The sequence below is a fragment of the Scyliorhinus canicula genome, chromosome 10, assembly GCF_902713615.1.
Source record: "Scyliorhinus canicula chromosome 10, sScyCan1.1, whole genome shotgun sequence".
Lineage (NCBI taxonomy): Eukaryota > Metazoa > Chordata > Chondrichthyes > Carcharhiniformes > Scyliorhinidae > Scyliorhinus > Scyliorhinus canicula.
Genome location: NC_052155.1, coordinates 22409757 through 22424956, shown reverse-complemented (window position 1 = coordinate 22424956; position 15200 = coordinate 22409757). Strand labels below are relative to the sequence as shown.

Here is a 15200-nt window from a genome sequence, read left to right as displayed (position 1 = left end):
GAGGGGTCTTTGATTATGCTACATGTTTTCCCAAGGCAGCGAGACATGTAGATAGAGTCAATGGATGGGAGGTGGGTTTGCGTGATTGACTGGGCTGTGTTCACGACTCTCTGTCGTTTATTATGGTCTTGGGCCGAGCAGTTGCCATACCAGGCTGTGATGCAGCCAGATAGGATGCTTTCTATGGTGCATCTGTAAAAAAAAAATGTTTAGAGGCACAGGGCAAGGCTGGAACACTTGATAAGTGCTTGGTGTTTACTTAAGAAGAGAAATCAGCCAAAATGTTAATGAAAGTGGTGATAGTGGAAGCAATGGATGGGGTGAAAGTCGAGAAGGAGGAGTTACTTGAAAGACTGGCTATGCTTCAGAGTATATACATCAGCTGGTCCAGGTGCCTTGCACCCCAGGTTGCTGAAGGGTGTGGGGGTGAATATGGTGGAAGAGCTTGCCATAAACTTCCAGTCTTCCTTAAATGCATGGGAGGTGCCAGAGAATTGGGAGAGGCAAATGTGGCAGCCTTATTCAAGGGTATAAGGACTATCCTAATAAACTACAAGCTAATAAACTACAAGCCGGTCAATTTAACATCAATAGTGGATAAGGTTTTAGAAACAATAATCGGGAAGACATGAACAGGAGTGGAGAAGTTTAAGTTGATTAAGAATAACCCACCCAGATTTGTAAAAGACAGATCATGTTGACTATTCTGATTGACATTTTTGATAAGAATAACATTGTTGAAGGGAATGCAGTAGATGAAGTCTATTTAGATTTTGAGGAAGTGTTTAACAAAGTACCCCATGAAAGGCTGTTGAACAAAATTGAAGTCCTTGGAATAGGAGGGTCAGTGTCCAATTGGATGAACAGAATTGGCCTAAGGAGAGAAAAGGTCATGGTAAATCGCTAGTTTTCATTCTGAAGGATGGTGTTTCCCAAGGATCACAGCTAGGACCACTTTGTTATTGCTATATTTAAGCTGAATGAACAGGCAAGTGGAAGTTGGAATTTAAGGCATTAATGTATAGGGTGATGTATTTTAGCAGAAAGGATAGGGAGAGTCAATGTAGACTTAATGGCATGGTTCTAAAGAATGTGCAGGGACTGAGAGATCTGAGAGTGCATGTCATTTGTTTTTGAAGGTGGAAGGACATATTGGAGAGAGTGATTAGCAAACATGTATGTGATCTTGGGTTTCTTAAACAAAGGCATCGAGTCCAAAAGCAGGGAAGTTATACTGAACCTATACAAAGCTCTGATTGTGCTACAAGTAGAGTATTGTGTAGAGTTCTGTTCACCACTCTTTTGTGCAAGAGATGCAAGGGGAATGTGAGCAAGAACCTTTTTGTGCTGAGAGTGGTGATGACCTGGAATGACTGGTGATGCCCACTAGCGTGGTGCAAGCAGGAACAATCAATGATTTCATAAGGAAATTGGAAGGACACGGGAAGGAAATTTGCAAGGCCACATGGATTGAGTGGAGAATGGGACTGATTAAATTGGTCCGGGGAGAGCTAGCATGGAGTCAATGGACCAACTAGCCACCTTCTGTGCCATAAATGATTCTCAGTCCAGGTTAAGGTGGAAAATGTTCATTAACGTTTTGGTCTACTCTTTTCCAACAGTGTTCTATTCTGGGTAGCTAGAGTTATACACTCCGGATGCAGTACCCCCCCCCCCCCCTCCTGAGTTCTGAGAAGCATAAGTTTTAGTGAGCAGCTGAAGGAAATTAGTATTAGTAAAGAAATGGTTTGGGGGAAATTAATGGCATTGGAGGTGGACAAACCTCCAGGCCCTGATAATCTTCATCCCAGAGTACTTAAGGAAGTGGCCCTGGACGTAGTAGATCCATTGGTGGTCATTCTCCAAAATTTTTAGAACTCTGGAATGGTTCCTACAGATTGGAGGGTAGCCAATGTAACGCCGCTATTCAGAAATGGGAGGTCGAGAGAAAACAGGAAACTATATAGACCAGTGAGCCTAATGTCAATAGAAGGGAAGTTGCTGGAGTCCATTGTCAAGGAATTCATAGCACAGCATTTGGAAACAAAGTCAGCATGGATTTACAAAAGGAAAGTTATGCTTGACAAATCTATTAGAATTCTTTGAAGATGGAACTAGTAGAGTCGACCAGGGAGAACCGGTGGATGTGGTTTATTTAGACTTTCAGAAGGCTTTCGATAAGGTCACACATAGCGGATTAATATGCAAAGTTAAAGCGTATGGGATTACAGGTAGTGTTTTGAGATGGATAAAAAGCTGGTTAGCAGACAGAAAGCAAAATGTTGGAATAAATGGGTCCTTTTCTGATTGGCAGGCAGTCACTAGTGGGGTACCTCATTGCTAGGACCACGCCAGGGTCCTGGGTTCGATTCCTGTTTGAGTCACTGTGCGGAGTCTACACGTTCTCCCCGTGTCTGCGTGGGTTTCCTCCGGGCGCTCCGGTTTCCTCCCACAAGTCCTGAAAGATGTGCTTGTCAGGTGATTGGGCATTCTGAATTCTCCCTCTGTGTACCCGAGCAGGCGTCGGAATGTGGCGACTAGGGGATTTTCACAGTAACTTCATTGCAGTGTTAATGTAAGCCTACTTGTGACACTAATAAAGATTATTACTATTATTAGGACCACAACTGTTCACATTATATATGAATGATTTGGACGAGGGACATAAATGTAATATCTCCAGATTTGCAAATGATACAAAGTTGGGTGGGAGGCTGAGCTGTGAGGAGGATGCAGAGATGCTTCAGTGGGATTTGGACAGGCTGGGTGAGTGGACAGATGCATGGCAGATGCTGTATAAGGTGGATAAATGTGAAATGTCCACTTCGGTAGTAAAAATAGAAAGGCAGATTATTATTTGAATGGGTGTAAATTGAGAAATGAAATGAAAATCGCTTATTGTCACGAGTAGGCTTCAATGAAGTTACTGTGAAAAGCCCCTAGTCGCCACATTCCGGTGCCTGTCCGGGGAGGCTGGTACGGGAATCGAACCGTGCTGCTGGCCTGCATGGTCTGCTTTAAAAGCCAGCGATTTAGCCGAGTGAGCTAAACCAGCCCAGAGAGGTGGATACTCGGTGAGATCTTGGTGTCCTCCTGCATCAGTCGCTGAAAGTAAGTGTGCAGGTACAGCAGGCAGTAAAGAAAGCAAATGGTATGTTGGCTTCAAGCGAGAGAATTTGATTAAAGGAATAGAGATGTTTTACTGCATTGTATAAGGCTTTGGTGAGGCCACATCTGGAGCATTGTGTGCAGTTTTGGTGTCCTTATCTGAGGAAGGATGTTCTTGCTTTGGAGGGAATGCGGCAAAGGTTTACCAGGCTGATTCCTGGGATGGCGCGGCTGTTCTATGAGGAGAGACTAAGTCGGTTAGGATTCTATTCTTTGGACTTTAGAAGAGTGAGAGGGGATCTTATAGAAACGTACAAAATTCTAAACAGGATCAGACAGGGTAGATTCAGAAATAATGTCCCCGATAATGGGGGAGTCCAGAACTAGGGGTCACAGATTGAAGATAAAGGGGTAAACCTTTTAAGACTGAGGCGAGGGGATATTTCTTCACCCAGAGAGTGGTGAATCTGTGGAATTCACTACCACAGAAAGCCGTTGAGGCCAAAATGTTATGTAATTTCAAGAAGGAATTAGGTAGGGCTAAAGGGATCAAGGGATAGAATCATAGAGTCATAGATGTTTACAGCAGGGCAGCACGGTGGCGCAGTGAGTTAGCCCTGCTGCTTCACGGCGCCGAGGTCCCAGGTTCGATACCGGCTCTGGGTCACTGTCCGTATGGAGTTTGCACAATCTCCCCGTGTTTGTGTGGGTTTCGCCCCCATAACCCAAAGATGTGCAGGGTAGGTGGATTGGCCACCCTAAATTGCCCCTTAATTGGAAAGAATTAATTGGGTACTCTAAATTTATCAAAGAAAAATAGCATGGAAACGGGCCCTTCGGCCCAGCTTGTCCATGCCGCCCAGTTTCTATCACTAAGCTAGTCGCACTTGCTCGCATTTGGCCTATATCCCTCCATACCCACCCTGCCCATGTAACTGCTTTTTAAAGAACAAAATTGTACCCGCCTCTACCACTGCCTCTGGCAGCTCGTTCCAGACACTCACCACCCTCGGTGTGAAGAAATTTCCCCTTTTGTATCCCTCCCCTCTCACCTTAAACCTATGCCCTCTAGTTCTAGACTCCTCTACCTTTGGGAAAAGATGTTGACTATCTACCTTATCTATGCTCCTCATTATTTTATAGACCTCTATAAGATCACCCCTGAGCCTCCTACGCTCCAGGGTCCAAAAGTCCCAGCCTATCCAGCCTCTCCTTATAACTCAGACCATCAAGTCCTGGTAGCATCCTCCTAAATCTCTTCTGCACTCTTTCTAGTTTAACAATATCCTTTTCTATAATATGGTGGCCAGAACTAAACACAGTATTCCATGTGTGGTCTTGCCAATGTCTTGTGCAACCTCAACAAGACGTCCCAATTCCTGCATTCAATATTCTGCCCAATAAAACCTAGCATGCTGAATGCCTTCTTCACCATCCTGTCCACCTGCGACTTCAAGGAGCTATGAACCTGGATTCCTAGATCTCTTTGTTCTGTAACTCTCCTCAACTCCCTACCATTAACTGAGTAGGTCCTGCCCTGATTTGATCTACCAAAATGCACCGCCATCACCATATGGGGGGTAGGCAGGATGAGGGTATTGAACTTGATGATCAGCCATGATAATGAATGGCGGAGCAGGCTTGAAGGGCCGAATGGCCTCCTCCTGCTTCTATTTTCTACGTTTCTATGAACTATTATCTACAATGATCATTACAAACAATCATTTCTGAAGAGAACATTTTGTGAGTTTATGTGACTGATGCATCAGTGTTACAAAACTGCCGGGCCGGCCGGATGCCGTTGAAAGCCCCCCACCCCCACCTGGCGCCTCGACAGGCCGAGTGCCCGCCGAGTTCGGCTGAGTCCCACTGGCATGGGTTACGCATGGTCCCACCAGGCAGGACCTCGGAGTTCTGGCTGCGGGGCCTGTCCTGGTGGTTGGGGGGGGGGCAGGGGATCCAACACCGCGTGGGGGGGGGGGCCTCCACAGTGGTCTGGCCCGCAATTGGGGCATACTGATCGGCGGGCTGGCTAGTTCCTTGAAGGGGCCTATAATCCACACGCCGGGCCCTTGTAGGGCTCCGCCACATTGCCCTGGGGCGGCGAGGAGACTGGAACCCACTCGCATGCACGGACCAGCGGCGGCTTTCGAGCGCCGGAGGAGCGGACACCACTCCGGCGCCATACTGGCCCCCTAGGAAGGGGTGAATACCTGGGCCTGGAGGCCCATTGACGCCGGAGTGGCCCGTGCCGCTTTTGAAGCCGGCATCAGAACTTGGCCGCGGGAATCTGAAAAGTCCGGCCCATGGCTTTGATCTTTCAATATTCAATTCTCCTCATCCACTGCTGGGTGCTGGGCAAGTATTCTGGTCATTTAGAGACTGTGGAGGATTCAAGAGAGACAAAGGAAAGGTGGAGCTGGGTGTCGTCACAGGGCATGTGAAAATTGGTGAGTTTCAGATGATGTCGCTAAGGGACAGCATGACGATGAGAAACAGGACGGCACCAAGGAGAAACCTTTGGGGTACATCAGGGAAAGAGAAGCCAGTGATTCTTTAGCTCCGATTGGGTAGGTGAGAGCAGTCCCAGCTGGGTGACAGTGGAGCGATGCATTGGAGGAGGATGATGTGGTAAACCATGACAGAGACAGTAGACAAACCGAGAAGAACGAGGAGTAAATGTTTACCCTTATCACATTCACACAAGATGCCGTTGGCGACTTTGATATTATATGCAATGAATTAAAAGATTCATTTCTGGGTGAGTTAAAAGATTCAATGCAATTGTCTTTATGAATAGGACGGCACGGTGGTGCAGTGGTTAGCACTGCTGCCTCATGGCGCCAAGAACCAGGGTTCGATCCCAGCTCTGGGTCACTGTCCGTGTAGGGTGTGCACATTCTCCCCATGTCTGCATGGGTCTCACCCCTACAACCCAAAGATGTGCAGGGTAGGTGGATTGGCCCCTTAATTTGAAAGAATTGGATCCACTTTTTAAAAACAAAATTTAAATAGCCTTTATGAATAAACTGAGTCACTTCCTGTAACCAAATACATTGCTCTTGTAAGTGATTGTTGGCACTTATTTGTCGGGACAGGAACTAAACCAAACTCCATCCATCAATGTTCTGCAAATAATGTCCCTCGCTCCCTATCAAGACAACTTGAAACATGCAAAATGTGCCTCTTGGGCCAATTTAGTAGATGACTTCAAAGCTTTGTTTATTTCAAACATGCCTTATCAGGACTAGTTATTTTTCTACTGTAACTGAGCCTACTGCAAGTGATTGACCCAGAAGAGGGTATTTGGGGACTATACCCACACTTTTCAAATGAAAATGATTCTGCTTAGGAAGAGATAAGGTTGTGTACATATTCCTGGCTGGTAAAGAAGGCGTGGAAGAATGAAGTTGTTGTAGTTCTTCCAGGTGTGTTCCTATAACTGAGTTGTTTTTTTTGTAGCAGGGACTGGAAACGTCTCTCTCTCTCTCTCTCTCTCTGCAGATGCTGCCAGACCCGCTGAGTTTATCCAGCATTGTCTGTCTCTATTTCAGATTTCCAGCATCCGCAGTATTTTGCTTTTGTCAGCTTTTTTTTTTCCCTTGATGGCTTGACCTTCAGTTCAGATGTCCGGTTGAAACAGGAGCTAGCCTGAGGTTTGCTTCCAAGGCTATTGAATTTTAAAAATTGTTCTGAGCCACTGTTTTGGCCAAATGTTTCTCTGCACCTTTGGTAGGGCCGCACTCCCACAAGTGGCGCACTGTTTTTTGAGAGAAGGGACGTAGGTTAACAGTGAGCAAAGGTGGAGGGTTGGTGTTTACTGCAAGGGGAATCGAATATAAAGTGTGGAAGTTTTGCTGCAGCTGTACAGGGCCTTGGTGAGAATGGTGTGTACAGTTATGGTCCCCTTATTTGAAAAAAGGATATGATTGCTTTAGAACCAGTTCAGGGAGTGGTCTCTTATTTCACACATGGGATGAAGGGCTTAACTTCTGAAGAAAGATTGATGAGGTTGGGTCTATATCCATTGGGGTTGAAAAGAATGAGAGGTGATAGAACATAGAACATAGAACGATACAGCGCAGTACAGGCCCTTCGGCCCTCGATGTTGCACCGACATGGAAAAAAATCTAAAGGCCATCTAACCTACACTATGCCCTTATCATCCATATGCTTATCCAATAAATTTTTAAATGCCCTCAATGTTGGCGAGTTCACTACTGTTGCAGGTAGGGCATTCCACGGCCTCACCACTCTTTGCGTAAAAAACCCACCTCTGACCTCTGTCCTATATCTATTACCCCTCAATTTAAGGCTATGTCCCCTCGTGCTAGCCACCTCCATCCGCGGGAGAAGGCTCTCGCTGTCCACCCTATCTAACCCTCTGATCTTATTGAAAGATTTTAAAAATAATGTTTATTGTCACAAGTCGGCTTACGTTAACACTGCAATGAAGAGAGCAGCACGGTGGCACAGTGGTTAGCATTGCTGCCTACGGCGCTGAGGACCCGGGTTCGAATCCCGGCTCTGGGTCACTGTCCGTAAGGAGTTTGCACATTCTCCCCGTGTCTGCGTGGGTTTCACCCCCACAACCCAAAGATGTGCAGGATAGGTGGATTGGCCACGCTAAATTGCCCCTTAATTGGAAAAAATAATTGGGTACTCTAAATTAAAAAAAAACACTGCAATGAAGTTACTGTGAAAATATCCGAGTCGCCACATTCCGGCGCCTGTTCGGGTACACGGAGGGAGAATTCAGAATGTCCAAATTACCCAACAGCACGTCTTTCGGGACTTGTGGGAGGAAACCGGAGCACCCGGAGGAAACCCACGCACACACGGGGAGGATGTGCAGACTCCGCACAAACAGTGACCCAAGCCGGAATCGAACCTGGGACCCTGGAGCTGTGAAGCGATTGTGCTATCCACAATGCTACCGTGCTGCCCTTGAGTAGGATGGCAGCAGAGAGGCAACAGTAACTTGTACATCGATGAGGTGGAAATCTGGCGGTGACAGATTTCAGCCATTAGGCCCTCCCCCCCTCCCAGTTTTCACTTTTCATTGAAGTCAGCAAAAAGTAAATCCGGGTGGGAGATGTGATAACTGGCCGATGCACCACCAGATTTCTCCACCGTCAAGATTGAGAAATGACACGGCGGCATGGTGGCTCAGCGGTTAGCACTGCAGTCTCACGGCGCTGAGGTCCCAGGTTCGATCCCGGCCCGGGTCACTGTCCGTGTGGAGTTTGTACATTCTCCCAGTGTTTGCATGGGTTTCGCCCCCACGACCCAAAGATGTGCAGGGTAGGTGGATTGGCCACGCTAAGTTGCCCCTTAATTGTAAAACAAATTGGGTACACTAAATTTATTTATAAAATGATAGAGAAATTATCCCATGCATAGTAGCACAGTGGTTAGCACTGTTGCATCACAGCGCCAGCGTCTTGGGTTCGAATCCCGACTTGGGTCACTGTGCGGAGTCTGCACATTCTCCCCGTGTCTGTGTGGGTTTCCTCCGGGTGCTCCGGTTTCCTCCGACAAGTCCCGAAAGACTTGCTGTTCGGACATTCTGAATTCTCCCTCTGTGTACCCGAACAGGCGCCGGAGTGTGGCGACCAGGGGATTTTCACAGGAACTTCATTGCAGTGTTAATATAAGCCTACTCGTGACACTAATAAAGATTATTATTATTAAAACTGTATGATTGCAGTAAAGTTGAATTAAGCATCAGTTGCATAGACGGCAGACACGTTTCCCAGTGCAAGAGTTCTTGTAGTGAAAGCTGCCACTAAAATGATCATTTTCTTTGTCGCGTGCGATGCTCGGCTGTTTTCTACTGCTTTATGTTAAATCCGCTTGTTTAGGGCTGTTGGCCTCAGTAATAAATATTCTGGCACAAAAATGCTTCTCATTTCCCCTGTAGGCATTGTTGTACAGAGCAAGTTCTCTGTTGACTTATCCTGCCATAATCCTCAAAGCAGATAGAACCCGCGCAACCATTTCCTATCGGGGGTGCATTGTGATTAAAAGCACAAGCTTGTTGCATCAGTACGTGCCAGTGCACATCTGTTTAAAGGCCGCAGGAATACTTTCTCCAGGAAATGCAGCAAGTTTCCCCCTCCTTTCCCTCTTAACCCCGTTCTCCATAAATCTTACATAGTCGTTTGCTGAGAGAAACTTTGGAATATCCTAAAATCCCTGGGAGTGAAAGGTTAATTAAAAACACTGCTCTGAGCTGAATGCAGAGTGTGTTGTCAAAGTTCTGTTTTCAGTTACTTAAATCTGGTTTACGTGTTTATTTTTTCTCCTCCAGCCCAATTGTCTTCCTCTGCTGCAGCCCCTGACTCGTGCTAGACGGCTGTTCTCCAGTTGGTGGCCACTTTCCAGTATCTCCTGAATTGTTACGGTACAGAAGGAGGCCATTCGGCCTATCATGTCTGCACCAACTCCCCAAATGAGCATTATGAGTTACCATTATCCTGCCTTTTTCCCGTTACCCTGTGCATTGTTTCTATTCAAATAATTGTCTAACGCCCTTGAATGCTTCGATTGATCCTGCCTCTTCCGGGGCAGTGCATTCCAGACCCAAACCACTCGCTGCATGGAAAGGGCTTTTTCCTCGCATCACATTTGCTTATTTTGCAAGTCGCTTTAAATAAATGCCCTATCGTTATTGACCCTCTCAGGAGCGGGAACGGTTTCTCCTTATCTACTCTATCCAGGTGCCTCATAATGTTGAACTTGCCTACCCAATCTAGCCTCAGAACTGAAATTCCTCACCCCTGCAATTCACCCAAGTGACCAGTTGCACATACGAACCTGGGCAAAGATGTTTGAAGAATGTCTATGTCAGGAGAACATTCATTACAATTCCTTTTGCTGGACAGTGACATCCAGCGGCAGGCACTATATCGTAATCCGTCACGTCAAAGTGCCTAACCTCTGGGTGATATGGATAAAATAATGTGCTTAAAACAACGCAACTGGTTTCCATCTGTTACCACTAAGTGTTTGCAATGGTACTATTTAACTTCATGGCATTTTAAATTCTTTGAAGCTGTGTTGCTCTGTAGTGGTTTCCTTATTATCTATCCCACCAATGCTGATCATCAAACAAAAAAATGCTGAGAAAATGTTACCCATTAGAAGACATGGAACCACAAATATTCCAGTTGGGAACATAGAACATGCAGTGCAGAAGGAGGCCATTCAGCCCATCGAGTCTGCACCGACCCACTTAAGTCCTCACTTCCACCCTATCCCCATAACCCCTCCTAACCTTTTTGGACACCAAGGGCAATTTAGCATGGCCAATCCACAAAACCTGCACGTCTTTGGACTGTGGGAGGAAACCGGAGCACCCGGAGGAAACCCACGCAGACACGGGGGAGAATGTTGCAGACTTCACACGGACAGTGACCCAGCGGGAAAACGAACCTGGGACCCTGGCGCTGTGAAGCCACAGTGCTATCTACTTGTGCCACCGTGCTGCCAGGTTAGACTGACTGCATTCTATCAAGTATGGTCGTATTAAAGTGTAAATAATTTTGAAAATATCTGCAAAAAAGCTGATGTTCATTGCAATTTCTAAAACTTCCATGTTGGATATGCAGTTTTCTCAATACATCTGCAGTAAGATTCAAACTATATTCATAAACCACTTGATCTCTGGCCCTTTGGTTTACAGTGTCTCCTGAGCACCTTGTGTAGATTATAGCCTTGGACGGAGACCCTGCTGTTCATTCATACTGTAAAGTGTCGCCTCCTACAGGTCAGATGAAGATATATTCCATATTATGCTGACTTGTTTTTAAAAATACATTAGAACATAGAACATAGAACGATACAGCGCAGTACAGGCCCTTCGGCCCTCGATGTTGCACCGACATGGAAAAAAAAACTAAAGGCCATCTAACCTACACTATGCCCTTATCATCCATATGCTTATCCAATAAATTTTTAAATGCCCTCAATGTCGGCGAGTTCACTACTGTTGCAGGTAGGGCATTCCACGGCCTCACCACTCTTTGCGTAAAAAACCCACCTCTGACCTCTGTCCTATATCTATTACCCCTCAATTTAAGGCTATGTCCCCTCGTGCTAGCCACCTCCATCCGCGGGAGAAGGCTCTCGCTGTCCACCCTATCTAACCCTCTGATCATTTTGTATGCCTCTATTAAGTCACCTCTTAACCTTCTTCTCTCTAACGAAAACAACCTCAAGTCCATCAGCCTTTCCTCATAAGATTTTCCCTCCATACCAGGCAACATCCTGGTAAATCTCCTCTGCACCCGTTCCAAAGCTTCCACGTCCTTCCTATAATGAGGCGACCAGAACTGTACGCAATACTCCAAATGCGGCCGTACCAGAGTTTGGTACAGCTGCATCATGACCTCATGGCTCCGGAACTCAATCCCTCTACCAATAAAGGCCAACACACCATAGGCCTTCTTCACAACCCTATCAACCTGGGTGGCAACTTTCAGGGATCTATGTACATGGACACCGAGATCCCTCTGCTCATCCACACTACCAAGAATTTACCATTAGCCAAATATTCCGCATTCCTGTTATTCTTTCCAAAGTGAATCACCTCACACTTCTCCACATTAAACTCCATTTGCCACCTCTCAGCCCAGCTCTGCAGCTTATCTATGTCCCTCTGTAACCTGCAACATCCTTCCGCACTGTCTACAACTCCACCGACTTTAGTGTCGTCTGCAAATTTACTCACCCATCCTTCTGCGCCCTCCTCTAGGTCATTTATAAAAATGACAAACAGCAACGGCCCCAGAACAGATCCTTGTGGTACGCCACTCGTAACTGAACTCCATTCTGAACATTTCCCATCAACTACCACTCTCTGTCTTCTTTCAACTAGCCAATTTCTGATCCACATCTCTAAATCACCCTCAATCCCCAGCCTCCGTATTTTCTGCAATAGCCGACCGTGGGGAACCTTATCAAACGCTTTACTGAAATCCATATACACCACATCAACTGCTCTACCCTCGTCTACCTGTTCAGTCACCTTCTCAAAGAACTCGATAAGGTTTGTGAGGCATGACCTACCCTTCACAAAACCATGCTGACTATCCCTAATCATATTATTCCTATCTAGATGATTATAAATCGTATCTTTTATAATCCTCTCCAAGACTTTACCCACCACAGACGTTAGGCTCACCGGCCTATAGTTACCGGGGTTATCTCTACTCCCCTTCTTGAACAAAGGGACCACATTTGCTATCCTCCAGTCCTCTGGCACTATTCCTGTAGCTAATGATGACCTAAAAATCAAAGCCAAAGGCTCAGCAATCTCTTCCCTGGCTTCCCAGAGAATCCTAGGATAAATCCCATCCGGCCCCGGGGACTTATCTATTTTCACCTTGTCCAGAATTGCCAACACTTCTTCCCTACGCACCTCAATGCCATCTATTCTAATAGCCTGGGTCTCAGCATTCTCCTCCACAATATTATCTTTTTCTTGAGTGAATACTGACGAAAAGTATTCATTTAGTATCTCGCTTATCTCCTCAGCCTCCACACACAACTTCCCACCACTGTCCTTGACTGGCCCTACTCTTACCCTAGTCATTCTTTTATTCCTGACATACCTATAGAAAGCTTTTGGGTTTTCCTTGATCCTACCTGCCAAAGACTTCTCATGTCCCCTCCTTGCTCGTCTCAGCTCTCTCTTTAGATCCTTCCTCGCTTCCTTGTAACTATCAAGCGCCCCAACTGAAACTTCACGCCTCATCTTCACATAGGCCTCATTGATCCATGCAAACACGCCAGGAGACAGTGGTGTATATAAAGGTGACATGAGGGAAACAATATTACACTGAGCTAAAATCTGAATGCACTGTTTAGGGTAGCACAGTGCAGTGGTTAGCACTGCTGCCTCACGGTGCCGAGGACCGGGGTCACTGTCCGTGTGGAGTTTGCACATTCTCCCCATGTCTGCTTGGGTCTCGCCCTCACAACCCAAAAAGATGTGCTGAGTTGGTGAATTGGCCAGGCTAAATTGCCCCTTAATTGGGAAAAAAAAAAGAATTGGGTACTCTAAATTTATATTTTTTTAAAATCTGAATGCACTATTTGAAATTTCATTTTAAACATTATGGATTCTGTTTTCCACTATTCCTGATGGTTGAGATGTTAGCCTACCGTGTGGGGGGAAAAAATCTCCTAATTTCCTCCTTAGTTCTTTTGGCAATTATTTGCTATCTATTTTTGCATGGTGATCGGTTTGGTGCGTTTGTTGCTATCCAGAGTTGAAACTAGGTGAGATGCAAGTCGCCATAGTCCTTGACGACCATAGGCTGCTTTCCCTTTTTGAGGGAGAGCTGGCGAGGGGCAAGGATAACCTCATGGATAACCCTAGGCATTTTGGGAATTGAACTCTCACTCTTTGTGTCGCTCCGAATCAGGAATCAGCCGTCCATTCAACTGAGCTGACCGACCCCTGCTGAACCTGTATACTTGCATGTGGATTGAGGAAAAAGCTGTTGGTTCATTTACCTACAGTGAAATAATCTGTCAACAGAATCATGGTTCATTCTTGGAGAATGACTTCTTGGGTAAGGAGGAATTGCTGCTGGCTGTGCAACTGGGCCCCGTTGGGACAATTACTCGTTGCCTTAAGGGGAGCGTGTGGTACGTTCATCATAACTTGCATTCAAATTTTACATGCGCACTGTGGGTGTCGAATGGTTGCTCGTTTAGGTGGTATGTGTGCTCTGCAGTGAACCAGATGAGGTTTTTCATAATCGTTGTTTTGTGGTCACCATTACTGAAACCAACTTTTAATTTAAAATTCCAAATTATTAGTTGAATTTAAATTCCACCAGCTGCTGTGGTGGGACTTGAACCCACGTCGCCACCTGACTCGCTAATGTCCTTTAGGGAAGGAGAGCTGCCGTCCTCACATGGCCTGGCCTACATGTTACTCCAGATCCACAACAACGTGGTTGACTCTTAAATACCCTCTCCAATAGGCCTGACAGTCCACCCAGTTCAAGGACAATTAGGGATGGGAATCTAGTGAGTGACGCCCACATCCAATTAATGAGATTTTAGAAGATTACTCTGAGCCAATGACATTACCATTAGACCACTGTCTCCTCGTATGACATGAGGGAGTGGGCCTCCACTCAGGCACCAATCAAATTTTGTGAAGGACATTGAACCAAAGAGGGAGTTATTAGGAGGGGGTAAACAGAAACATAGAAAAATAGAAGCAGGAGGAGGCCATTTGGCCCTTCGAGCCTGTTCCATCATCAGTATGATCATAGCTGATCATCAAGTTTAATACCTTGATCCTATTCCCCCCCCCCCCCATATCTCTTGATCCCTTTAGCCCCAAGAGCTATATCTAATTCCTTCTTGAAATTACACGATGTTTGGCCTCAACTACTTTCTGTGGTAGCGAATTCCACAGATTCGCCACTTTCTGGATGGAAAATTTCTCCTCGCCTCAATCCTAAAAGGTTTACCCCTTATCCTCAAACTGTAACCCCTAGTTCTGGATTCCCCCCACCATCGGGGACATTATTTCTGAATCTACCCTGTCTAATCATGTTAGAATTTTGTATGTGTCTATGCGATCCCCTCTCACACTTTTTTAATTTTAGAGTACCCAATTATTTTTTTCCAATTAAGGGGCAATTTAACGTGACCAATCCACCTAACCTGCACATCTTTGGGTTGTGGGGGTGAAACCCACGCAGACACGGGGAGAATGTGCAAACTCCACACGGACAGTGACCCAGGGCCAGGATTCGAACCCAGGTCCTCAGCGCCGTGGTCCCAGGCTAACCACTGCGCCACGTGCCGCCCCCTCTCGCTCTTTCAAACTCCAATGAATAGAATTCTTTTTTTTATAAATTTAGATTAGCCAATTATTTTTTCCAATTAAGGGGCAATTTAGCGTGGCCAATCCACCTACTCTGCACATTTTGTTTTTGGGTTGTGGGGGCGAAACCCACGCAGACACGGGGAGAACGTGCAAACTCCACACGGACAGTGACCCAGAGCCGGGATCGAACCTGGGACCTCAGCGCCATGAGGCGGTTGTGCTAACCACTAGG

The 15200-nt window shown here is 46.1% G+C and overlaps 1 protein-coding gene across 1 annotated transcript in view; it reads left to right on the top strand.

Annotated features, from left to right (window-relative positions):
- Positions 1–694: 694 nt before the first annotated feature.
- The window catches only part of twsg1a (twisted gastrulation BMP signaling modulator 1a), a 47919-nt gene continuing 33413 nt past the window's right edge, over positions 695–15200 (top strand). The window contains exon 1 of the mRNA XM_038810455.1: positions 695–895. Within this exon, the coding sequence (XP_038666383.1) occupies positions 695–895 (201 nt within the window). The remainder of the gene's footprint in view (positions 896–15200) is intronic.